General features: G+C 31.9%; 5 protein-coding genes across 6 annotated transcripts; all 5 read right to left on the bottom strand.

The window, feature by feature from the left end:
* Window positions 1-345: 345 nt before the first annotated feature.
* LOC111280863 (LRR receptor-like serine/threonine-protein kinase IOS1) lies at window positions 346-4939 on the bottom strand. Its single transcript, XM_089757464.1, has 11 exons — window positions 4547-4939; window positions 3650-3785; window positions 3295-3366; window positions 2955-3026; window positions 2723-2803; window positions 2462-2622; window positions 2082-2299; window positions 1839-1965; window positions 1650-1712; window positions 1360-1549; window positions 346-1009 (listed from the first exon to the last, which is right to left on the bottom strand). Exons 1-11 carry the CDS (start codon window positions 4698-4700, stop codon window positions 583-585), a joined length of 1701 nt encoding a protein of 566 aa, XP_089613590.1. The 5' UTR covers window positions 4701-4939; the 3' UTR covers window positions 346-582.
* Window positions 4878-7368, bottom strand: LOC149510687 (putative LRR receptor-like serine/threonine-protein kinase At4g29180). The gene is made up of 3 exons (XM_089757465.1): window positions 7048-7368; window positions 5416-5953; window positions 4878-5016 (listed from the first exon to the last, which is right to left on the bottom strand). Exons 1-3 carry the CDS (start codon window positions 7193-7195, stop codon window positions 4944-4946), a joined length of 759 nt encoding a protein of 252 aa, XP_089613591.1. The 5' UTR covers window positions 7196-7368; the 3' UTR covers window positions 4878-4943.
* Window positions 7369-11671: 4303 nt separating this feature from the next.
* On the bottom strand, window positions 11672-13622 carry LOC111280902 (inositol oxygenase 1-like). The gene is made up of 8 exons (XM_089757094.1): window positions 13274-13622; window positions 13114-13172; window positions 12970-13020; window positions 12719-12841; window positions 12538-12607; window positions 12365-12440; window positions 12068-12151; window positions 11672-11976 (listed from the first exon to the last, which is right to left on the bottom strand). The coding sequence occupies exons 4-8, from the start codon at window positions 12752-12754 to the stop codon at window positions 11958-11960; spliced, it is 285 nt and encodes a 94-aa protein (XP_089613220.1). The 5' UTR covers window positions 12755-12841; window positions 12970-13020; window positions 13114-13172; window positions 13274-13622; the 3' UTR covers window positions 11672-11957.
* Window positions 13623-14706: 1084 nt separating this feature from the next.
* On the bottom strand, window positions 14707-18039 carry MED6 (RNA polymerase transcriptional regulation mediator-like protein). 2 transcript variants are annotated; one of them, XM_022869017.2, is made up of 5 exons: window positions 17572-18039; window positions 17058-17232; window positions 16598-16667; window positions 15434-15543; window positions 14707-15118 (listed from the first exon to the last, which is right to left on the bottom strand). In XM_022869017.2, exons 1-5 carry the CDS (start codon window positions 17814-17816, stop codon window positions 14957-14959), a joined length of 762 nt encoding a protein of 253 aa, XP_022724752.2. In that variant the 5' UTR covers window positions 17817-18039; the 3' UTR covers window positions 14707-14956. The 2 variants fall into 2 exon arrangements, with proteins under 2 accessions (XP_022724752.2, XP_089613219.1); XM_089757093.1 differs by having other exon boundaries at window positions 14707-15124; window positions 17572-17974.
* A 3452-nt stretch (window positions 18040-21491) lies between these two features.
* Window positions 21492-22843, bottom strand: LOC149510686 (uncharacterized). Its single transcript, XM_089757061.1, has 3 exons — window positions 22664-22843; window positions 22254-22556; window positions 21492-21686 (listed from the first exon to the last, which is right to left on the bottom strand). Exons 1-3 carry the CDS (start codon window positions 22841-22843, stop codon window positions 21492-21494), a joined length of 678 nt encoding a protein of 225 aa, XP_089613187.1.
* Between the last annotated feature and the right edge of the window lie 2624 nt (window positions 22844-25467).

Here is a 25467-nt window from a genome sequence, read left to right as displayed (position 1 = left end):
TGAAGATGATTATTTTTAATTTATGAGATTAAATTTATATATCTTATTATACCCCTAAAAATTACATTAATAATTTAAATTGTATAAACTTTGAAAAAAGATAATTTTGATCAGTAAATAAATTATTTTATCTTAATCCTCATACACATCAAATATAAGATAAGATAACATCATTTAATCTAATCCTACTGATAATATCATCTAATCCTATCCTATTATAATCTTATGTATCAAACATTACCCTAGATGATTAGTTAACTTTAGAGTAGCAAGATCATCCATAACATCTAGATTAAAGGGCATATTAAATAAAAAAGAAATCATCACTAGGAACAAATAGAGAGATGAAAGGGAATTTTAATTTGATGTCCATTTTCCATCCCATGCCACTCAACAATAACAAATGTTTTAAGTATACAAAACACACCGGTTATGGAAACAAGACAAAGTGACAAAGTTAGAAAGGGATTATACCAATTTCTATACTGTTTGCAGTAAACTTTATTTGTATGTCTTCAAGTAACCAGAAACCTGCTATCTCACCACAATTTGGCAGCGAAAGATGGGAGATATGTTTGGTAATTACCTGGAGATTGGAACTATGTCTGTGTCTACGTTCAAAAGGGACATTTCAGGTGAGTTGCCTAATGCTGCCATGTTGCTCTGCATCCTATGAGTTCTCCCAAGAGCCATCTCTATAGCCATGCATTCCTTCAGTTCTGTTAATACAAGACCCATGTCAGGCCTTTGCATTGAAGCTGGTTGTGCACATGACACGGCGATCTCCACCACTTTCCAGGCAGCATTGACATCGAATTCACCTTGCAACCTAGGATCAATAATGCTTCGAATGTCTCCCTCGTGGACTATTGGACTAAGCCATTGAAGTATGTGAATGCTGCCCTCAGGGCTTCTAATTATTGCAGGCTGGCCTGTGATTAGCTCAAATAGGATAATCCCAAAACTATAAACATCGCTTTTCTTGTTTAGGTTTCCTGAAACTTGAAATCTACATGGCAAACACAAATGGTTTTTGTCAAATATTACATGAATGAAGCCTTTGAATTTTACTTTTGTCAATTCTATCAATATCGTTTTGTTCATCCAATGATGCTGGGAAATTAAATTAGTAGGGATTATTTATATGAGCCTAGTTCCAGAAACTGTAGAGAATGAAATCAGATGATGCAGCCAATGAGGCTAACATATAGCCAACTGGTAATGTTTCCAGGTTTAGATAGCAATTCTGTCACTCATTATAAATCTGTGAGAACTCTCATCAAGTTTTAAAAGGCAGATCAGCAATAATTAAAGTCCTAAAAAAGTTCAGACAAATTTCATCAAGTTTTAGACAATTACTCTGGATCAACATATCCGGGTGTGCCAGCTGGGCAAGTTGATATGTGAGTCGCATCTTCTGTCACAAAAATTTTAGACAGCCCGAAATCAGCTATCTTTGCTTGCAAGCTTTCAGTCAGTAAGATGTTGGCGGATTTCAAATCTCTATGGATTATGGATGGCTTGCAACCATTATGCAGATACTCCAATCCTGCAACTCTAGTAAGTCATCAGTTAACATCGGTTTTAAAGGAATTTACAAATCAAAGAACAAAGACATGAAAGAAAAGTCATTGTCAAGGGTTCTCGACCATGTGCAGCATCTATCGCAATTTGAAGTCTTTCTTTCCATTGTAAAACATTTTTGTTTGTCTCTGCAAGCAAAACATATTAAAATTATTTATTAAGTTGGGTTTATCAAAGGAAAATAAGTAATAGATTAAATACAAGAGTTAATCTAAAATGAACAAATTTTAAACATGAGTTGGTCATACTCATACCAGATAAGTGCTGTCTCAAGTTTCCATTTGCCATGTACTCGTAAATCAGCGCGATGTTGCCACTCTCATCACAGTAACCAATAAGAGATACAAGATTTCTATGATGAACGATCATCAAAAGTTGTGCCTGCAATGCTTTAAAATGGTACTTCATCATATCCGAATGAATTTATTGTCGCAATTATATATCATATATAATGCTAATTTCAACATAGGATAAAGCTCGGGCTGGAATTCTCTGACCTCTGCTTGAAATTCCTTATATCCTTGGTTTGATGATGGCGAGAGTAATTTGACAGCAACTGGAGTGTTATCATTCAGAGTACCAAAATAAACTTTTCCAAATCCTCCCTCTCCAACAACGGTTGTGAAGTTACCAGTAATTCTAACGATCTGAGAGTAAGTAAAGGTTCGGTTCTTTGATTTAAATGACCCATTCTTCCTTGACTTGATCAGAGGCTCTACAACAACAACGAAATTACTGTAGTTTCAAGAGGTAACTTATTGTTGTATTCGAAGAACATTTTCAGGCGGTCGTATCACTGTTGCGGTACGTGTATGTTGACAATTGACACCAGTAAAATTGAAAGCCTAGAACTATCATACATGAAAGAAAGAAATACCTCGTTGTCTTCTCCTTCTAATTATGCAAAATACAGTTAGAATGCCCAGCAAGATGAGGATCAAAACAGATGCTACGATTGGTGCAACAACTGAAACAGCAAACTTCTTTTCTCCGCGACGACATGGATACATTAGGCATAAATCTGGATTTCCAGTCAAACTGGCGTTTAGCAGAAAAGAAAATGGCAAAATGCATCAATTGAAGTGTGACCAATTATTGCATATGTGATCAAAATTAGTTTATACAAAAGATGACAAACCTCAGAACCAGTGATCCAGTATCAGACTTGTCCTTGAGAGATTGGGGAATTGAACCTGTGAGGTTGTTTCCAGATAAATTTCTACATAGAAAGTGATAGATAATAAATCTCTTGTTCTCATAACAGGGTAGTCCTAGCCTTTGAATGTGCATAAGAAAAAAAGGGCGTGAACTTTTAGACCATAGCAGAAAAGCTAGAATCTGAAATTAGTATGAATAAATTCAAAACTTACAGGACTTTTAAATTTGGCAGCTGAGCTAGAACATCCAGCACTTGCCCAGAGAATTCATTGTTTGATAAGTCACTGCAAACAAAAGGTAAATTGAGTAAACATATTGAAAGAAAATCCATAAATTTCTTGAAAGAAACCAATCCTCTTCTTTGTTGTTGAAAGGGTTACAAATACTCTGAAATTAGAATTTGCAGACTAGTGACTGGTGTGTAGCAGCTACAAAGAGCTAATGATTGGGAGATCATGCGGATACACTGCTGAAAAGAGCTGTTGTGAAAGCTTTTCTATAGGAGTCACTGTTCTCTACAGTAAATTTAAAGGCTAGAAGTTTACTACTCACAGCGACTCCATTGCTTGCAGATCAGAAAATGACGAAGATATCTCTCCCATTAATTTACTTGCACTCAGATTCCTGCAAGGAGTTTAGCAAGTAAGATATTGCACTGATCATAAATTCATTATATACTGCATTTCTCACGTAAAAACTTGATACATGTTTGGTACATGGCATTGCACAACTCAATGCATCAGGCATCAAAATCAAATGAAATGTGATCAAATCTTCACTTTCTCATTTTAGTAGTTCCCTGAATATTGTACGTTATGACTCCTATATTAAGAATTTTTATTCGAAAAAATTAGTTGCAATGGATGTCCCAACACATTTTTGCATGACTCGAACCAGCTGCACTCACAATGAGATGATCCTTGGAGTACTGTTGAAACTGCAGCCTAAACCACTCCATCTAAAGTCTCTGGGGAGGCATGGATCTCCTTGCCAGTCATCTTTGTTTATGTTGTATGTTTGCTTGATGGCCATGATAGCATCAACTAAACAGACAATTTCAAAAAGCAGAGGGTAAAGAATGGAATTAAGCTAAAAAAGTGACAATCATATTAAAATAACACAGAACCAACAATTCCAAATTTAGACTTCTTTTTCTGATGGAAATTAATAAATAGTTAATTACCCATTTACACTTTTGGTACTGAAACTGACTTTTTGCTGATCGCATTTCAATACAAGTCTAACCACCGATTCCCATATGGCCTTTCCTTATGCAATTTTCTTGTAAAACTACACTACTGCCCTCTAAGCAATGATATGACAATTTTGTCGGTGGGGGTGATGGGGGGTACAAAAACTAAACACTCACAAACCTAGGTCATGCAACACAAAAATCATTGTGACTCAATCCTATTCAGACATTAAAGGCTTATAAATTAAATAATTAAGATGCGACCATTACTCCAAATGCTCAAACTGGGTCCTTAATTACCCAATCTCAAATTATGTAGCTATCTGTTTTTCAATGAAGTTAGACTTCAGCAAAGTATTATATTCACCTTTCACACTAACAGCTAATTGCTATCTGTTGTTGATATATACAAGAGAGAACAAAAAAAAAGAGCTTATTCTTCCACCACCTCATGATTCATGTGGTGGCTGCAACTGCATACTTAGATCATTCTGTATACTAATAAAGCACACGACTGAGCTTTACAGGCTTCCATATGTAGTGTGTTAGCTATATTTGACAAAATAATTCTATAGGAATCAATTGAAAAAGAAGCAAAAAATGAAAAGGTACCGTCCGATTGATTAGTTGCTGAAAACGAGAAGTAAAAAAATTTATAAATCTCGATGGCATTGAGGATAGGGGGAAGGTCAGACTCCGGTGTCGCATCAAGAGTAACGCTAATATCTCCTTGAATATTTGTCAAATTCTGAGAGCTTAACGACATTGCCTTCAAGTAATGAAGTCTAATCGATCTACTCTTGAAGCCATTCAAAGAAATGCTGAATTCTCTAAGTCGATTTTGCGCAACCTCTGCAATCTCAGCGAAGTGAAATATCACAAGATATTGACTAGTGGACGAATCTGATCCGTAACTGTAATTCAGGGAAGTGGAGTTATTAGCTGGCTGGATAGCAGTTCTCAACACCTCAACCGGTACACCATTACTGCCTTGAGTGTCAATATTCAATCAGGTATCAATTGCAACAGACCCCGGAACATCCTTCGGAAACCAGATGCGGTTATAAACATCATCCTTGTACCTGTATATTGGCAAGAAAAATGTTAAGACATTCCATAATAGTGACATTTATTGGAAAAAAAAAAAAAGTGTTTATAGACTTTGGTTAATTGAACTCTTCAATAAAATACAAATAATAAAGCATGGATGATGTACTTAAAAATGACCACACATGAAACCTATAATGAATTTGACAGTATTACTATTTATAATGCAAAATATAAGTGAAATGCCAACACCATATGATCTGAACTTGACAAAATGCTGAATTCGTATTTAGGTGATTAGAATTTAACTTTCACAATCTCAATGAAATACCCGCGAATTAATTAACAAAACTATATATATTTAATGGTTTTGAGTCAGATGCATGCTTAAAAGCACACTAATTCAACAATAACATAACAAAAAGTTGTTCTACCTGGAAGTGTCATTACAGCCCAGGTCATAAACCCCGATCCAGCGTAGTGCTACTTGGTTGGCTGTGTTATAGAAAAGGTAATTTGTAGGACGTAGTTCCAATGCCGAAATGAAAGGAATTCCAGAGTTTGTGTTCACAAGACATAAGTATTCAGTATCAGCTGAGAAAAAGTATATGATTTCGTAGAAGAGCTTCTTCGACACGGATGACAGTTTCACCGTGTCCCAATAATTAACCCCGACATACAGGTCAAACTCGGGTATTTTACCCTTGCCATCATAATTTCCATATAGGAAGGAAGCTCGAATTCTGTAGTAGTTGTTTTTGCCTTGTTCTGGTTTCAGAGTGTAACAGTTCCTTTTTCCTTCCGGAAAACTTCTCAGGGTATTATACTCCCTCCACACTTCACGACTGCCATATTGGGGCAATACGTCATGGTTTTCACCTGTGTTGATGAAATCTCTGTCCGACTTATAGTATATGCCAGTTTCGTCGTAAAGGTGGTCTTCGTCCACTCCACAATCGATACTTATGAAACCTTATTAAGATAAACATTAAATTAATTAATTAATTAATTATCCACAAATTATAAAAGAATGTTTTTCCATCATGGAAATTAGTAGTATCTTTTTTGTGATAGTGACACCCAATCTCACATTCATATTGATGAAATATTTTTTATGAGATAAAATTAAAAAAATTTTGTATTAAAGTGAATACTAAGCGTAGCTCTCAACAATCAAGCTCAATTTGAAATTGATACCTTTTCCTACTTAGGTTTTTGTTTTCCTTTTTCAAAATAGTTATAAAGCAAATGCCAATCATAATTTTTTTGGATGCACATGGAAAGTATATTTATTCGAACGTTAAGTTGTTAAACCAAAATCATAATTAATTTGAGCGGGACAAGTTAATGATTAAAATATAACACCAATTATAATTTTAGTTAGTTCAAATGTTGTTGCCTATTTCACATGTAATCTTTCAAAAATATTATTTTCTTTTGTATCCAAAATTGTTTTTTCATTGCTCTTCTTTCAAGACTAATTTAAAAGTATATCTCAAAAAAAGTAATTAAAAAATTAAATAGAAAAACACTAATCAAACAAAACCTCAATATGAATTACTTACTTTTTTAGAATCGATTTGAAGTTGTATTCATTTATTTAAAAGCACAGGAAATTACCTCAAAATTATTAATTTTTTACCGAGTTTGTCTTCCCAAAATAACATGATAGAATTTGTTTTCATCTCAAATTAGTAGAGAACATGGTTTGATGTTTAAATAAATGAGTCCTTAATATTTACATTAGAAAAACAATAATTCTTTTCTCCATATTGAAATATTTGGTAACTATTTCTCTCAAAAACAGCTTTAAATTGGAGGGTAACCATTGCTTTTTCTAAATAATTATTGATAATTTATTAGTTAGTAATAAAGTGCAAGTATTATACTAATATATCTTATAAGTACTAAAATAAATTTAAAAAAAAAAACAACATAGATAATGAGGCATCATCTGGTTTGAAATCTAGAAAGCTATGCTACAGGCAGACATCTTTCCTTCAACATAGTATTAATTTAAAATTAAAAAAAAAAAAAAGGCTCAAGAAAACTTATGTATGATTTACCTGGATTTTCAGTGGCCAGATTTCTTCTGTCAGCATCGTCATTGTTGATTCCCCCAGCGGCAAGTATTAGATCCCCAAAAGAAATAATGGAGAAAATAAAGAGCAGCAATAGATTATGAAGCACCACCATTACTAATGCTCTACCCATATATATGTAAAATATATGCTCCTCGTCGTCTTCGTCGTCTCTCTACCAATTTTTCAGTGTTAATTTATTAGGTAATAGGTCCAGGCAGCAACCATTTCTCCGTCGGCTACTTTTATATTCATATATAAGCAGTGAATTGTAACGCAAAGACTTCCATGGGAGTGAAGCCTACGCCAAAGACTTCTATGGAAGTGAAGCCTGCGCCAAAGACTAGGTCTTGATAGTTTATGGTCATCGTTTAATTTTCTCCCATTTTGACCCAATAAATAATCAATGCGCGAAAGGACTGGACTCATCAATTATGGTTGTAGAGATAGATGTCATGCCCAAACACTAAAATTTAGGATGTAACAATATCACATACTCATGAGACAAATTTCACAAGTATGTAAGGTAATAGATATCTAACTAAATTAAAATCTTCATTAATATTTAAAATAATATTTCATAGAATCTCAAATCTACAAAATTATACCTTTCATAAGTTGATCAAATATACTAAAATTCTTACTAACAAATCTTTTAGAATCAATAATAAAATACTCAATCAAAAGCTATATAAACTAAAAACAGATACTAATATTGCTAATCCAAATAGTTGTCAATATTAAGCCTCCCAAGATACAAACAGTGAAACCTAAAAAAATAAAAAAAATTAAAAGAATGAATACAACGATTCAATAACCAACATCCCTTTAGTTGAATTAAGTATACCATAAAATATTTAAGCCAAAATAGTAACTAAATGATTCGAGAATATTTTGGATAATTTTGTATTCAAACACATTTCCACAAATCATATTCTCAAAATTAGATTCTCATATTATAAAGCTAAAATATTACAAAATTATAAAATTTATTAGTCTTCTGTAACATACTACGACTACACTTAACTCCTGTGACATAAGTCAAAATTAGAATTACTCCTATAGTACAATTAGACAAAAGCATATCAGAAGCAACTAAATCATTACACAGACAATCATAATTAACTCGTCGGTGCAATGGGACAAAACAAGTATCATAATAATCATTTTAGTGCAATAAGACAGAAGTAACCTCTTTAGTATAATGGAACAAAAGCATCAATGGTATGGTAAACAAAAATAACTATTCTCAACTAATATCGATATCATAAAATACATGTCGATATGGTCAACAATTAACCCCCATTGGCAGGGTTAGAACATAGTCATACTAAGAGACCAAAAACCAAAATATATTTTTCGATTATCCAACATAGACAAAATCAATATTTATATGCTTTCTCAAAACATATTTCATACATAACAAATTTCGTATGTCATTCCAAAGCAAAATTTCATATTTAGAAATCGATAGATATACCAATTTATTATTATGAAATCATATTCAGAGATCAAAGAAATAACAAAATCATATCCAAACTTATAACAAAAAAAAAATCATATATACACATTTTGCATGCTCGACCTGATTTACAAAACAAATGGACAAAAAATATATTTTATATATATCAATTTTTAATATACTGAGACTGATTTTTAAGGACATAAAAATGGAAAGGATATCAAGTCACTTACCTAATGTGCTAAATCAAAACTTAATCAGCAAATCACTCAATTCTTTTAATATTCTAATAATTCAAGAAATGTTTAAAAATCAAGATTTACCCCGACAACATAAATTTAACAAGGCAAACCCTCCATGGGTCATCTTAAGAAAATTAAGTTGTGTGACAACCTTTTCGATAATTCAAAGTTATTTGAAAGTATTTTCTTTTAGCATATAAAATACATTCTTTTTAATATAGCAAAATATCAAATTTTGAGTATAAATGTAAAATTAAGTATTAAAACATTAAAAAATCAATAGTAATAAGTCAGAATCAGAATTACCCATATAGTGCAATGAGACAGAAGTATATCAGAAATAACTAGATCATTATACTGACAATTATAATTAACCTCGTTTGTGCAATAGGACAAAACTAGTATCACAATAACCAATAAAATGGGATAGAAGTAACCCCTTTAGTGCAATAGGACAAAACTAACCTTTTTAGTGTAATGGAACAAAAGCATTGATGGTACGATAAACAAAAGTCACTATTCTTAACCAGTATTTATATTATAAAAGTACATATCGACATGGCCAATAATTAACCCCTATTGGCAGAGTTAGAACATAGTCATACTAAGAGATCAAAAACCAAAATATATTTTTCGGTTACCCAATATAAACAAAATCAATATTCATATGCTTTCTCAAAACATATTTGATACATAATAAATTTTGTATGTTATTTCAAAGCAAAATTTTATATTCAAAAATCAACAGATATACCAATATATTATTATGAAATCATATTTAGAGATCAATGAAATAACAAAATCATATCCAAACTTATTATAGCAAAAAAATCATATATATACATTTTGAATGCTCAACCCTATTTACAAAACAAATTGACAAAATAATATTATATATATATATCAATTCTTTAACATATTGAGGCTGATTTTTAGAGATATAAAAACCAAAAGGATATTAAGTTACTTATCTAATGCGCTAAATTGAAACTTAAGTAGTAAATCACTCAATTCTCTTAATATTTTAATAATTTAAGAAATATTTAAAAATCAAAATTTACCCCAAAAACATAAATTCAACAAGACAAACCTTTCATGGGTTATTCTAAGAAAATTGGGTTGTATGGCAAACTTTTCAACAATTCAAAATTATTTGGAAGTATATTCTTTCAATATATAAAATATTTTTTTAATCTAGCAAAATACCAAAAATTGAGCATAAATGTAAAATTAAGTATTAAAACATAAAAAAAATATTATTACAATTTTTTTTACAAATATTTAATTTTTAACATTTATTAATAATCAATTTTGTAAATTAGAATCTAATTAATATTCCTTTAATAATACTAATAATATGAAATTAACATAATAAAAATATATTAAAATAAGTGAAAATTCATTAAGAATAATATAACTAAAATTCATATAATTTATAACTAAATAAATTAAATATTGGCTGAAAATAATTTTTGAAAAAATTAAAAAAAAAATTCTTAAATTTTGAAATTTTTACATTCTGTGATCATTTATTTTACTTTGAACACAAAATCTATAATATCCTTTGGTTCCTAGTAACAAATGAGGCACAAATTTAAAGTAGAAATGTAACACTACAACTTTGAATTTTGTTTCGGTAAAAATAATTTTCATAAGCTTAAGTATCGAAAGTCAAAACTTGACACAAACAGTCTAAATTTTTGAATTTTATATTCATGAAGTTTATTTTAAGATTTTGATTCTCTTAACTTAAATATTATTTGAACAAATCAATTATACCATTAAAAAGTTCACGTTTTGGACTATCAAAAACACTTAATTATTGACCAAATTAGCTATCGGAGTAGGAAGTTTTAAAGGTGTATAGTTGGATGTTTGTAACTATTAAAAACTCAAATATCAAAAATTTTAAATACTAAATTCTTTAAAATTACTCAACCAAATGAAGTACCACACATATCATTAGAAAAGTCTTAAATAGACATTTCCATTGATACCCATAATTTTGTCAGATTGTCATCAAAAAGTCACCAAAATATTTTTGAAAATAAAAAGATACAAAAATATATGTTGAAATTTGTAAAAAATTATACAAAACATAAAAATTCTAAGAATTTTAAATAAAATCTTATTTTAATCAATGAATTTTAGAATTGATTATCCTTTCTCTTTCTCCCTTCTTCTTCTTCTGTAAGGTTTTTTTAAATCAACAAAACTGTTGATAAATTTTTTTTCCTTAAATTTTTTTTCATTAATAATACTCATGGACTGAATCATCGATTACTATAATCAATTAGGTTTGAGTATTACAATAGACGCCAAACAACTAATTAAATCTTACGTACCAAGTTGGAGTAGACGCCAAATAACTTGAATCTCATCACCTACCTACCAAGTTGGAGCTTCAACGAGACATGAAGGTATTTTATTTTTCTTCACACTAATTTCAACTGGGGATAGTAGTAAACTATATAACATCCACTTGAGCCTACCAAGTTAGAGCTTCAATGAGACTTGAAGTCAATAATTTTTATTGTTAAAATATAGAAAATGTTAAAAACTATGAAATATAAAAAATGTAAAATCATTAAGTGTTTAAAGTTAATATTTATATGTATATATATTTTAAACGTATGAAAACGGTAACAAAGAAAATAACAGTCATAAATAAAATAAAAAGAATACATGCTGCACCCACAGTAAACCCGCTTAATTAACCATCCGGTAGAAATTCATAAATTAGACTCATAAAATTAGAATCTAAGTATTTACAAAAAATTTATTAATTTCTTTCTTGTGTACCTAGATAAATGATATTTACCATTAGAAAATTAAGAAAAAATAAATCCTGCAACCGACACTGTTTCAAATTGCTTTTATTGAAACATGCCGCCGTAGACAATGGTTGAAAACACTAGAATTGCTTTTGTTACAAGGCAAAAGATAAATTCTAGAATTGCATTTATTACAAGGCAATAAATAAATTCTCAAACCGAAATTGCGACCATTAAATTTTTTTTTTTTATACTGGCCTCTTTCAGACATCTGAGAAATGCAAAAAACAACTGTGACAACATCTCAAAAAAAGTCATCAGATGAACTCTACATATAAGAACCAACTAGCGATCATTTTCTAGCCTGACGCCGAGGCATTAAAACTGGCGAGTCAGAGAGAACCGGTATTCACCATCTTAAATTTGCTGGGAAGTACTGCAGATGAGTAAATTTGCAGAATGTTAACAACAAATTGTGCAGGACATGATAAAGATTAGAAACCAAGCAAAGCTCATGTTTTACTGACCCTTTCAATGAGAGAGAGAGATAATGTGGCTTGACCTTTTCGACATCAATCCGGACTTCGCTCTTGCTGTATAGATCATATCTGCTGCACAAGTGTAAGGGAAAAAGAGAGCTTAATATTGGATTAGAATCAGGGTAACACAACTGTGTGGCCTGTTAGTAGAGTACTAGACTCTTAGTTTCAGTAATCAGAGTTCAAATCCTAACAGCCTCAAATACAAAAAAAAAAAAAAGGGGCATAATCTTGATAGTCTAGAATTTGGACTAGTCTCCAGGATAATATCAAGTAAAATCATACTTAAATATGTGGAGCCACTTCAGATTCTCAACATCCTCATTCATTAGGTGCTTGTATGCTCCTGACCTGTGCAATGCTGCAACATAAAGTGCATCAGTTCAATACGCAAATTGGAATTGAAATCAATGTTCAAAGAATTGGAAATTTTAAAACTGGAGCCTCCATTATTTTACCATAGAATGAATGGTATCTAATAATGAAAAGAGCTGCAGATGGAAGGGTTGTATTGTTCTCTTTGGCCACCTGAATATAGAGATCCCAAAATTAGTTTTGTATCATTGCACATTCTAGATGCTAAAAGAATATCATTAAGGCCTGGGAATCCATATCCTAGACTTAGATTGGGACAGATACCAGAAACATGTAATCATCATGCCCCCATGACATCATCACATTGTTAAGTCCACATCCCTCTGAGTACACTCCATATTTATTGTTGTAAGCAGAGTGGTGATAGTCAAGATTTTCCTCAAAATACTGTGCCAACAACAGCATAGAACCAGAAATTATAAGATAAGAAGACTTTATTCGAACTTTCGAAGCAATGAATTTTTTGTAAATTTAATTCTTTTCGATGAAGAGGTTTAAAATCTTGAAGGAATTACCTTGTGGTAAACAATTGATTTATCAAAAGCACAATCAACAGGATTTGTCACCTATAACACCACGGATCATTATTAGAATTTAGAAGTATGATTTGTTAATTGGGGATGACATTTTTCCTTATTCCTACAGTAAATGAGACTCACCTACAACAGGGGAGCTCTCCCAAACTAGGATGAAGAAGCACCTGTCAAAGGTCTAAACCCTATAAAAGCAACAAAGCATCCAGTTAATAAAATTTTGCAAATTATGAGACTAATGAGTCTTAATTTTAGAAGTCTCAAGAAATAGAATCCCCAATTATACCATGGATAAGGCCTGTCAGGTGCACCCAATTCTCATCAGGATAGTCCTTTCGGATAGCCTCAGCAGTTTGCAGCAAGTGTTCAATCTAGGGCTCATCGAAGTCAGGGTCACTCTCAAGTCTCATCAACTACATTATTAAGAAGTTCACAGCACTCCCATATGCTCATTTCCACTTGTTCAGTTTGCCATACTCTTCTCTCATTCTCTTGACCTGCAATTGAATTATGAGTCCATATACTTACCATGTTCAAATATTTAGCACGGCTTGTATCAGGAAAAATAAAGTGATTGCACATAGAAGCACATACTACTTCTTCCAAAGTCGTGTCTGGTTAACATGATTGATCCGGTAGACGTTCTCCACACCCTGTTACCTCTCGCTTCCAACATGATAGTCTCTGTTTGCAAATGTAAAGTAGATCAATCAAATTACAACTAGATTAAAACACAGGCACACATGCAGGCAAGCACGTAACAAAGTGAGAAAAAGAAAAGCAGAGGTCTTCTTGGTGCATTTCCCAGCCAACAGAAGATGTGCAGGTTTTGAATTTCAACATGGACCAAGGGTTAAATTGATTCAGGTCTAAAATAAGGCCTAAGATTAAAAAAAAAAATGATGCAGGCCTGTTAAGTTGGCTTTTAACTGAACCTCAGATAAAAATAATATACTCCATCAAGGATAAACTCTTCAAGATATATCAGCAATTTTCAGCATGAGAAACCTGACCATAGAGGTTTACACGTGATATAAAGGAGACTGTCTTTTGTCAATTTTCCATGATGAGGAAATAAAGTAGCCATGACAGATTTGATGAATATCTGTGGCATGTACTGTTCTGTTTTTGATACTATGATCCATCTGGGGGCTGTCAAACAGAATTATTTGTTGTATATAAATGTAAAGCCTTTTATTTTCCTCGTTTTCTTTCTTTTATTTTTCAGAATAACATGATGTGGGTCAAGCAAAAAGGAGCTACCCAAAAGTGCGGCCAAAAGAGTTGGTCCGTGGCACCATAAATCCCCCATCCAACATCAGTTCTTTCTCCAAATTATCAACCTTGTTAAACCCTTCTTCAACTCCTGATACACAATCCATACAATTAAGGGGTCATCATCAATTCTTGAAGCTCAATTAGTTATTTCTGATTGTACAGAAAACTTTGTAACAGATAAATGAAAAAATATATGTTATTAGTGTTTCAATTTATCAGCTAAATCCCACTGTGCGCATACTTAAAATGGATTTTTAAATTTTTGGTATAAAACAAAAAAGAAAGGGCCAAAACCAACTGCAGTGGTTTACGAAAACTAAATGAGCCCTTGGCAACTATGGCTCTAACATTGGCAAATGACATATAGAGGTTTCCAACTGCAATTTATGAACCAAAAGGAACTCGAAACTTCTCTAAACCATATTTCAACATCGCCAAAACATAGGAAACATGGAGACTAAATCACATCTTGGTAAGAAAATGATTGTGTTACATAATTAAGCAGAATGCAGCTCAATGTCTGGATGATGAGTTTAATTTTTGCTTAACATAAGCAGTTAAATTCCCTTCTCAACAGACACTTATCATTACATTAGAAATTCCCTTCTCTCTCAGCTAGGGGCTAATACGAGCCTAAAAGAGTTCTAATGCTCTATTGAAATGGGAAAAACAAGGCGGTGGCTCTTCTACTTCAAAATTTCATTCTCTTAGCTGGACCTTGATCAATGATGGGATCAACAGCAGGGGGTTGAGCTTCTACTGCTTGCTGGTTTTCTGGGTCTTTCTCTGCTTCTGTTGTTGCAGGGGGAATAAAGCCATCTGGAAATGGGGGCAGTGGAGGAGCTGGTGGTAACTGCAACTTGAACAGAAAGTTCCTTCTCAAAATCATGAAGAAATCACTGATAATTCTTCAAAAATCAAGCAGGACTACTAAATTTTCTTCATTAAAAATGAACATTGCGATTTATGAATTATCAGACAGCCAGTTTCCACATGACTATTTTCCTAAGTACTTGAAAACCAATATAAATTCTATACAAAAATCGGTGGAAAAGAGAGATAAGTAGACAAAAAAACAATAAAAATCTGAAGCCAAGAATCTCAAGCCCCTCGTGTTATAGGTCCTACAGTTTTAAAAATTAACATAAGCCAAAATTTTTTAAGTTACCTTTCGCTGTAAGGAGTTGAGAATATGATCCACACGCTTAACTTCCTTAAAGTCAATTGCCTCTTTACCACCCTTTGATTCAAAAGTTTCACTCTCATTTTCAGTATCAACTGCATCAGATATTTAATTCAAACTATGTAAAATGTCAATAATTGAGGCAGACCAGAGACTCCTAAAATAAACAAGCAACTTGGAAAAGCAGGTAAATCAAAACCAGTCAACTGCGTAAAAGCAAGGACGATATAACTACATTGGAGAAATAATTATAGGTTACAAGAGAATTTTAGATCAATATTGAAGACATGACTGGGTTACAAGGAGAAGCAGCCAGAATGAGCATTATACAAGAATAAATACAAGAAAGAAGTTGCCAACTTTAGTAGCATAAACAAGATCAATGAATAAATCAAAAGAATTTACAGTTCAATAAAACTGTTTTACTTGGAAGAAAAAATAGATCAATAAGTAGAATCAGAAAATAAAAGAGTGAGGTCATGCAGAATATTTTAAAGAAATATCTTAAAACAATATTAGAGAGGCAGACTCTTTCTCTGTCTTTAGATTATTCCCTGCCAAGCAAATTTTCATATAAGCTCGCTATTATTCAACTTACAAGTGTTCTTTATCTTTTTCCTCTCTTTGCCTCAATATCTTCAAATAGCATTCAGTTTTCCTTTAACATTGAAAAGCCTGTAGCAGAACTCAGGAACTGCATGGAGACTCAGTGATCGCAATGGAGTTATTTCTAATTTGAACGAGCATTACATGCCAATGGAATTATTTCTAATTTAAACAAGCATTACATGCCAATCGGTAACTTGGGATATTGAGAAACTTGTTCTGGGTTTGCCACAACAACAAGAATATAACTCTCCTACTAGCATTACATGCCAATCAGTAAATTGGGATATTAAGAAACTTGTTCTGGGCTTGCCAGAACAACAAGAATATAATCTCTCCTAGTCCTTTTTCACCTAGTTCTCTCTCCTTTTTTTTTTGTTTGACAAGTAGTTGGTAATTTAATGAATATTAGTTTAAAAAATAAGCATAAATAATCTCCAATTAAAAAATCAGAAATTCCCTTCAATACACTAAACACATTTGAAGTTTTTTTAATAAATGTTCTTATCAAAGAAAAAGGATAAAGAAAATGAAAACAGTTACCGTATCCAATCTTCTCCAATTTTGATGCAGCAGTGGTAAAAGCTTTTGATATATAATAGAGAGCACGTCCCTGTAACATGGGTAAATTATGAACATCCAAAAGATAATATATGCATAAAAAGAATCTATCTTAAGAAGTGAAAGAGAGAGAAAGACTGAGAATTATATGAAAAGAGAAAATGGATAGTCTATCCTTTTAACTCTGTCCACTCTTCAAAACTCTTTTTTCCCTTTTTTTTTTTCTTTCTCTACTTTTTTTCTTAACAAGATGTTCATTTCAGGTGATTAATACAAATGATCAAAATGCCTGAACAAGAAACCAGTTTTGGCAATATTTCTTAAAATTAAAAAAAAAAAAGAATGTTATTACCAGACTGAAATCCAATGAGCCTTTAGGTGATTACAATGTTGAATTGTACAGAGATAAAACACAAAAGAAAACCAATACGACTAAACTTACAACTCGAGCCGCAAAGACGTTACAAAGCTGTGGTGCTTGGTAAATGGAACCATCCAATATGTAATATGCCAGCATCGGCGTGACTTTCTCTGGACTGTCCCTCTTTTGCTTACGGATAACAAAGAGGTGTGGCTCCATAACTTCACTAAGCATGTACTCTATGCCGGTCATTTTCCTATATGAAAGGAAAAAAGGTATCTCATTTCTGATCTTCTACCAAATACCAAATGACATAATTGAAGTAGATCAAATGCCAATCATAGACAAATAGGCATGTTTTCCTGTTCTTCTAGCAGAATTGCATGGAAAATGCCTCATCTTCGCGTAATATGAAAAACATAGTAATAACAATTTAAAGCTTTGAAATACCCAAATCAGTATTTCTTTCATACTCCAGCTGGGTTTCAAAATTTTGACATTTTCAATTCCTAAAAATGAAACACTAAAGCTAAACTTGCAACATGCCAAGAAAGTTAATTAAAGAAAAAAAAAAAACAAACTTTAATTTTCATACGAGAGTTGAGTGATGTCGACAGGGTGAATGGAACGCATCCTCAGCTGCTCGTTGTTGCAGGTCCAATCATAGAACGGGGACAGAGCAAAGTAATCGAAGATCAAGTTTCGATCAAGAGGATACGTGTTCAGCCACAATTGATCTCTGAAACATATACCTGTCATATCCGTTCCAGGAGGCTGCATCGCCGGCGGTGGTGGTGCTTCGAAGTTCCCACCTGCCGCCGCCTGCGGTGGCGTCGCCATTTTGGGGTTGGCTCTATTTGGGATTTTCGTCAAAAAGGAGTAAAAAAACGGTTGTTACGCTCTTTAACGATATAAAGACGGCTCGCAAGAGACGCCGTCGTAACACCGACAATATAATCGTTGCAAGGGTTTTTAATAGCTGAAGTTTATCAAATTTATGCTATATCTTAATTCCCCTTTTTTCTTTGAAAAAAAAAATTATGTATTTTATTTAATTTAATAGTTGCCAATTTGATAATATAACATATATATATATATATATATATATACAGGTATGTATTTAATAGTTGACAATTTGATAATATATATATATTTATATATTTATATATGTATTTGGTCGCTACATAGAATTTGAATGTTTTCTTTTCCAAATGAAAAAAAAAAAAAGGTTTTATACTTTCAAATTGCCTAGGAGAAAGGCAAAAGATCGATGGCATCTGATCCTATTCATGAACAGCTTTAAATAAGATACCCTATTTTTTATTACTTTTCTAATTTTTTTTAAACATTTTCAATATCCTGTTAATTTATCATTTATATATACAATATCCGTAATTTATTACAAATATGTAAAATAAATAAATTTAATATACAATTAATATGTATTATTTTTATTCGTTGCGATGCACAAATAATATTGGTTAAATGATCTAAAACTAAAAGGGACGAGGTAAAAAAATAACTAAAAGGGTTGAAAGGATTCTCAAATGTTAAAACATCTAGTGTAGCAACCTCCAATTATTTTTTCCTCTAAATTTGGTCAGACTCTCCGAACTTTTTTTCTTTTGATCCTCTATTTTACATTTAAAAGAGACAGCTCTCCCACACAAGGGAATTGGGGATTATCACCTAATAATGCGGGCGTCAACACACAAGATTTTATCTTTAGAACAGAGAACGAATTGGAAGCAAAGGTATCCAAAGGCAGACTAGGCCTCGGCCACCTCGGGTATGAAAATATCCCCTGAAATACCAATTCATTGATGTAGTTTTTGGTTGCCAACTCGATGAACGGGTTAATCCGGAAAGCATGTCTTTCATAAAAGACGAACAAGTACAGGCTGCGTCTTTGGCAAGCAAGAAAAAGAGAATTCGATCAATAACATGTTCAGGCAACTGGGAAATTCTATCTGTTCCATTCGGTGAACTAGGGTCTACTATCGTATTTTCCATGTCTGCTGTTGAAATCCCAATTTTTTTGCGATATTTTTTTTTGGATAAGTAACGAATTTATTATCCAAGAAGCAGCAATAACTGCTACCAAGTACCTGTACAACAATGTTCAACTTTTAAACAAACATTCTCTACCTAGCTCCTATTTCTCACTTAGCACTTGATTAATTTAGTCATATCTTATATTTTTTATACCTATTAATCTTAGTCTTACTACTTTTTTTGTTAAGCAACAAATTAAAAATCAATTGACAATACGTGAAAAAATTTAATTTGAATATAAGATTAAAAAATATTAAATATTTATTAAATATGAGATAATTTTATTTTAATAAGTTTCTATCACGTATAGACAAAAATAAAAAAAATTTATCTGTGACAAATTTAGAAAAAATAACAAGAAGAAAATTTTGATTATAATACCATATTAACAAAATATCCTGACTATAATACCATATTAAGCATCCAATCTAACACTAATTAATAATAAGTGAAGGGATTCAATCTGAATATAAAATTATAAAAAATTAAATATTTATTAGATATGAAATAATACTACTTTAACAGGCCTCCCATCACAGTAGGTAGAGATGAAAGAAATATATAAAACTATAAGAAATTATATATGGGATAACACCATGTGATAGATTTGGAAAGAATAACAAAAAAAAATCATAACTCTAATTACATGTTAAGCATCTAACTTAAAATCAATTGGTAGTAAATTGAGGAGTTCAGCTCGAATATAAAACTACAAGAAATTAAGAATTTATTAGATATGGTATAATACAACTTTAATAGCCCCATCACCTGTAAGCAAGAATAAAATAAGCCTATTAGATTATAGGAAATTATATATTTATTAGATATAGGATAATACTACTTTAACAAGCCATCATCATTGTAGGCGGAGATGAAAAAAATCTATTAACTATAAAAAAATTATATATTTATTATATGTGCAATAACGTCACTTTAACAAAAATTTTTTCTGTCACCCTTTTCAAATCTTTCATACGATAAACTTCTTTCATTTCTGTCTACACAAATAGAAGCATGTTAAAATGATATTATCATATATTTAATGAATATCTAATTTTTTGTAGTCTTATATCAGATTAAACCCCTCCACTTCCTATTAATTGATTTTAAGTTTACTACTTAACATAATATCAGAGTTAGGATTTTCTTTTATTGCCTTTTCAAAATCTGTCATATGATAGGCTTTTTACATCTCTACTTACACATGATGGAGGTTTATTTAAGTGGTATTATCTCACATCTAATAAATATCTAATTTCATATAATATTATATTTAGGTTGAATCTCTTCACTTACTACTAATTAATTTTAAGTTTGATGCTTAATATAGTATCAAAATCATAATTTCTTTATGTTACCTTTTCCAAATCTATCACATGATGGGCTTCTTCTATACTTACTTGCTCGTCATGGGAGCTTATTAAAATAGTATTATTATATATCTAATAAATATCTAATTTTTTATAATTTTATATTCAAGTTAGGCTCATCTACTTACTATCAATTAGTTTTAAGTTAAATGCTTTTAACATTTTTTACTTGCTTTAAGATCTTCTCGCATGTGTTTTCTTCTTATCCGAAAAGTCTTATGTTCTTTTCTGCCCAAATCAAGTAAATATATGCTCCTCAGGCTAACCTTAATATAACTGAAACTAGTGCTTTCCCTTTCAGCTTGTATACTGCCCATTGGAACTCTTCTTCCTAGTTAGCCACCTCTTTCTGCATATTACATAACTGGAGCACATGTTTCCAGATAACTTTTGAGTATGTACAACTAAAGAAAATGTGACTCCTACTCTCATTTTCCTGTTTACATAACACAAATCCCACATCCATAGGAATCCCCTATGAAATCAGCCTATGGTGGTAGGAAGCTTGTTAAGGATGGCCATCCAAATTATTATAAAGTGCTTAGGGACATGTAACTTGCACCAGATAAGTCTATGCCAAATGACCTTCAACTACTTATTCCCTCGATACTGGCAGTAAAGTAGCTAGGATCTTTCCGTACTAGTCCATTCTGTGTTTATGTTAAGAATCTGGAGCAATACTTCTAAGCTTAAGCATCTTTTTCAATCCACAGCTATAGCTATGGGAGATTGGAATCTCCTATATCCTTTTTCCCTTTAGTGCATAGCTCTAAATCCATGCTATCCATAGAGAGCCAGCATATGTAAAAATAAACCAAAGAAGTCTTAGCACACAAACTTGATTGCATGCCTCTATGTCTTTTAATTCAAGCCCTCCCTCAGACTTGGGCCTACAAATTACTTGCCAACTGACTCAAGCCCCCTTTACTACGCTGGTTCGCCCTTTTTAGAAGAACCTTAGGCAAAGCTGAGTAATCTCCTTAAGAATCTGCTTAGGCAAAATAAAGTGCCTACACCAGTAGATATGGAGACTAAAGATAACAAATTGGATTAACTGTAACCTACCAGTATAAGTCAGGTGTCCTGTTGCCTAACACTGAATTCTCACTGTGATCTTTTCAATTAGTGGGGTATAGTCTCCAACACTAAGCATGCGGGTAACCAGTGGTACCCCTAAGTATCTAACAGGAAGAGAACCATGCCTAAACCCTGTTGCAACTAGTATTTCACCTAACTTGTCTCTTGAAACTCCTGTGCTAAATAGCTCACTCTTTGCACAATTCAGCTGTACGCATGAAAACGAGTAAAATAGTTCTAGTACATTCTAAACACCTATTATAGACTCCAGCTTCCCTTTTGTGAAAATTAGCAGGTCATCTGCAAAGCTCAAGTGTGTAAATTGGATCTGCTTACACTTTGGGTGATAAGAAAAAACTCTATTAACTGCTGTTGTATCCAAAAGCCTAAAGAGGACATTCATTGCCATAACAAATAAGCTGGGTGACATAGGGTCCCCTTGCCTTACTCATTTAGCACTCTTAAAATAGCTAACCAATCCTCCATTAATTGACAATGAGAATAATGGCGTGGTGAGAAAACATATAACCCAGTTGATAAATCTCTATGGAAACCTCATAGCCTCAAGCACTATGATCAGAAAATCCCAATTTAAAGAATCAAAAGCTTTTTTTAAATCTACTTTTAATACGCATCTTCAAGAAAGCGTTGTTTTGCTATAACCTCTCACCAGTTCCTGTGCCACTAATACATTATCCATGATGCTCCTCCCTTTGATGAAAGCACTTTGATTCTTGCTGACCAACATTGGCAGCACCTATTGCAATCTACTCACCAATATTCTGGTGATGCTCTTGTAAATAACAAAGTAGCATGAGATAGGTCTAAAATTAGTAATGCTGGTTGAAGATCGACTTTTTGGCACCAAAGCAATAATAGTGGAGTTAAAAGCCGGTAGCAATTCTCCATTCCGAAAGAAATGTGCAATGGCTCTAGTGACATCCTCCCCCACTGTGCTCCATGCAACCTTAAGAAGGTGAGCATTGTGACCATCAAGCCCTGGTGCGTTGTCACTATGCTGAGAAAATATAGCTTTATGTATTTCCTCTCTTGTAATATCCCATGATAATGCATTCCGCTGTTCTTAAGACAAAAAATCCTGTAAAAAGCCATCAAGTATCTTTTTTAAGCACCCTTCAACATTTATATTTACAGTGCCAACAATTGCTTAAAAAACTCCACAACTTTTTCTGAAATTTGTGAAAATGTATCCGGCCTGTTTCCTTCATCATCATACAAAACCTTTATTATGCTTTTCTTCTGCTTAGCTGCAACTATTCTATGAAAAAACATCGTGTTCATGTCTCCTTCTTTGATCCATTGTATACTCAACTTCTGCCTCAATAAGCTTTCTTCAGGTTTCATCAATTCATAGGCTCCGATGAAAGCTTTGACTCCCTTCAAGTATCAACTGTAGTAGGTTGAGTTAGTTCAGCTATTTGTGCGGCTACTAACTCTTCCCTCTTAGCTTTTACCTTCTCACTTCATTCACCAAAATGTGCGAAGTTGAATTTCTTTAAAACAATTTTCAACTTTTTTAACATTTTATGCAAAATAGCCATTGGTGAACCATGGGCTGGTAGCCTCCAAGATTCCTCAACTATCTTCAAAAACTACATGTGCCTTGTCCAAAAGTTGAAAATTTTGAACAGCCTGGGCACGGATTGCCTTGGCACATTCATGTTAATCAAAGCTAAATAGTAATCTGACACTTTAGGAGGCAAAAATTCAACTGTAGTATTTGGTATTTGTGTAAGCCAGTTGTCATTTATCAAGACTTTCTCAAGCTTCCTTGATAATGTATGGTTACTCCAAGTAAACACAGGTCCTATGAACGGATGATCTATAACTCCTAGCTCCTTCATACAATCTTGATTGCGACATTTGATTGCTCAATCCTCGAAAAAACTATCACAATAAAACACCACACAAAAATAATTTTATTGATACAAAACTATCACAACCATACAATTTTTTTGTTTAACCTAACTGCTTGAGTCTTACTCAAAACCATAACCAAACAACTTTGAGCCTTATAATCTCACTCAAACCCTAATAAATAAAAGGACATATATAAAGGAAAGAAAATTTGATTTCGGGTTTTAAAGATTTAAAGGGTTTTCAGCCTCAATCATCAACATCAAGCATAATACAAGTAACTGAATCAAAGGTAAACAACTATAAAACTTAAAATTATCTTCTTCTTTTTTGTTGATTCTATTGAACTTGAATAGTCTCGAGTTGGCTTCGACTTGCAAAAACTAGTGACTTGTAAGGTGAGTGAGAGCCAGCCATGATTCTGCTGCTAGAGGGCAAGGGCTGGCTAGTTGGGTGCCTGAGGATTTACATGTCGAGTAGAGGGAAGGGCGAGGGACATTGCTTAGTGCTTCTGTCATGCCAAGCACACCAAAGGAGTAAGTAGGTACTTCAATCTCACATTAGATAGGAAAGAAAAGGTCGTTGGGTATATAAATATTGGTATTGCATATCCCAATAAGTCAATTTTGCGAGGAAAAGATAATGACCAACTGTATCAACGTCAAGCGCCCTAGCAAAGGTAAGCAAAGTGAGTTAATTTGGTCACTTAACAAGGTGCCGAGTATGACACGATGGTAAAATCTAACCACGCCAAGCTCTTTAAAGGGAAGCCATAATTTGATTTTACATGGAAAAGGTAATGGCCATGTGACACTTCCTGTTCGTGTCAATTTTGTCAAATAGGAAGATTTATGTGTTTAGGTCTTGTGAGAGTTGAGTTGAGAGTTTAATACTTTGAGAGAAGAGAGAAAATAAGTAAAAAGCTTGAATTGAAACAGAAAATAAAAGTGTAAATTATATAATTGATAACTCAATTATGATCATATTTTTAAAATAAGTATCTAACTATTAAAATTTTTATTTAGTCATCAAAGTAATAAAATTTAAGTAAATATTTTTTTAGTCACTCAATCATTTGTCTTTAATAGCATACTAATGTGACAATATTATGTTAATTGTCATGTACCACATGACATTATCACATTACAAAATATATCATGTATTATTGATATAACATTATAAATTTTGATAAAAATAATAATTTGTTGATGTGACAATGTCACGTGATAGCTTGCATGTCATTATCACAGTAGCATAATGTTAAAGATTTACGAATAGATTATAAAAAATATGTACTTAAATTTTAATGACTAAATTAAAAATTTTAATAATTGAATGATTATTTTAAAAACACAATCATAATTAATTTACCAATAATATGATTTACACAAAATAAAAATCTATTCAAAATCAATATGTTTTGAAATAGCAGTCTAATTTTATTTCTTACATTTGAAATTTTATTGTATTTATGATCACATAAGAGAAATTACTCCTTTTTAAACTCATATTATAAGTTGTTTTAGAAGGTTGAACTTTGAGATGTTAATTTTAAGTGCTATAATATTTTTTGAAATTAATGAAAAGTTAGTTCAATTGATAAGTTCATCTAATTTAATTTTGATTGATCTTGAGTTTAATTTTTTACCAAAATCTTGACTTTAAATTTTATTGACAACTTTTTTGTTGACAATAATTTATAATAGCGGTGCTAAATGCATGAATAAAGGAAAAAAGAGTGCCCGAAATGATCATATAAGTTAGCATTTTGAAATATATGTGCTAACTACGAAAAAAAATAATTCATATAAACTTTATGATAAAATTGTAAATCGAGAAATCAAAAGTACATTGCTTATAAAATTGATAATGTTACACTAGTTATATTTTTATAATTTATTTGAAAATGCTATTATTAATTTTTTAATAAAAATTATAAAATTTTAAATAATTTTTTTCTCAAATAAATAAAAGAAATGTGATGTTATAAACTACTTTAAAAAATATAAAATATAAGTTTTATGATTATAATTATAATTATAATTATTATATTTAATAATAAGCTGTATAAAATTAAAAATATTTAATGATCATGATAATTTTTGTTATAT

The sequence above is a fragment of the Durio zibethinus genome, chromosome 28 (assembly GCF_047325235.1).
Source record: "Durio zibethinus cultivar Kanyao isolate XHJ-2024 chromosome 28, ASM4732523v1, whole genome shotgun sequence".
Classification (NCBI taxonomy): Eukaryota; Viridiplantae; Streptophyta; class Magnoliopsida; order Malvales; family Malvaceae; genus Durio; species Durio zibethinus.
This window is presented reverse-complemented; position numbering and strand designations above follow the sequence as displayed.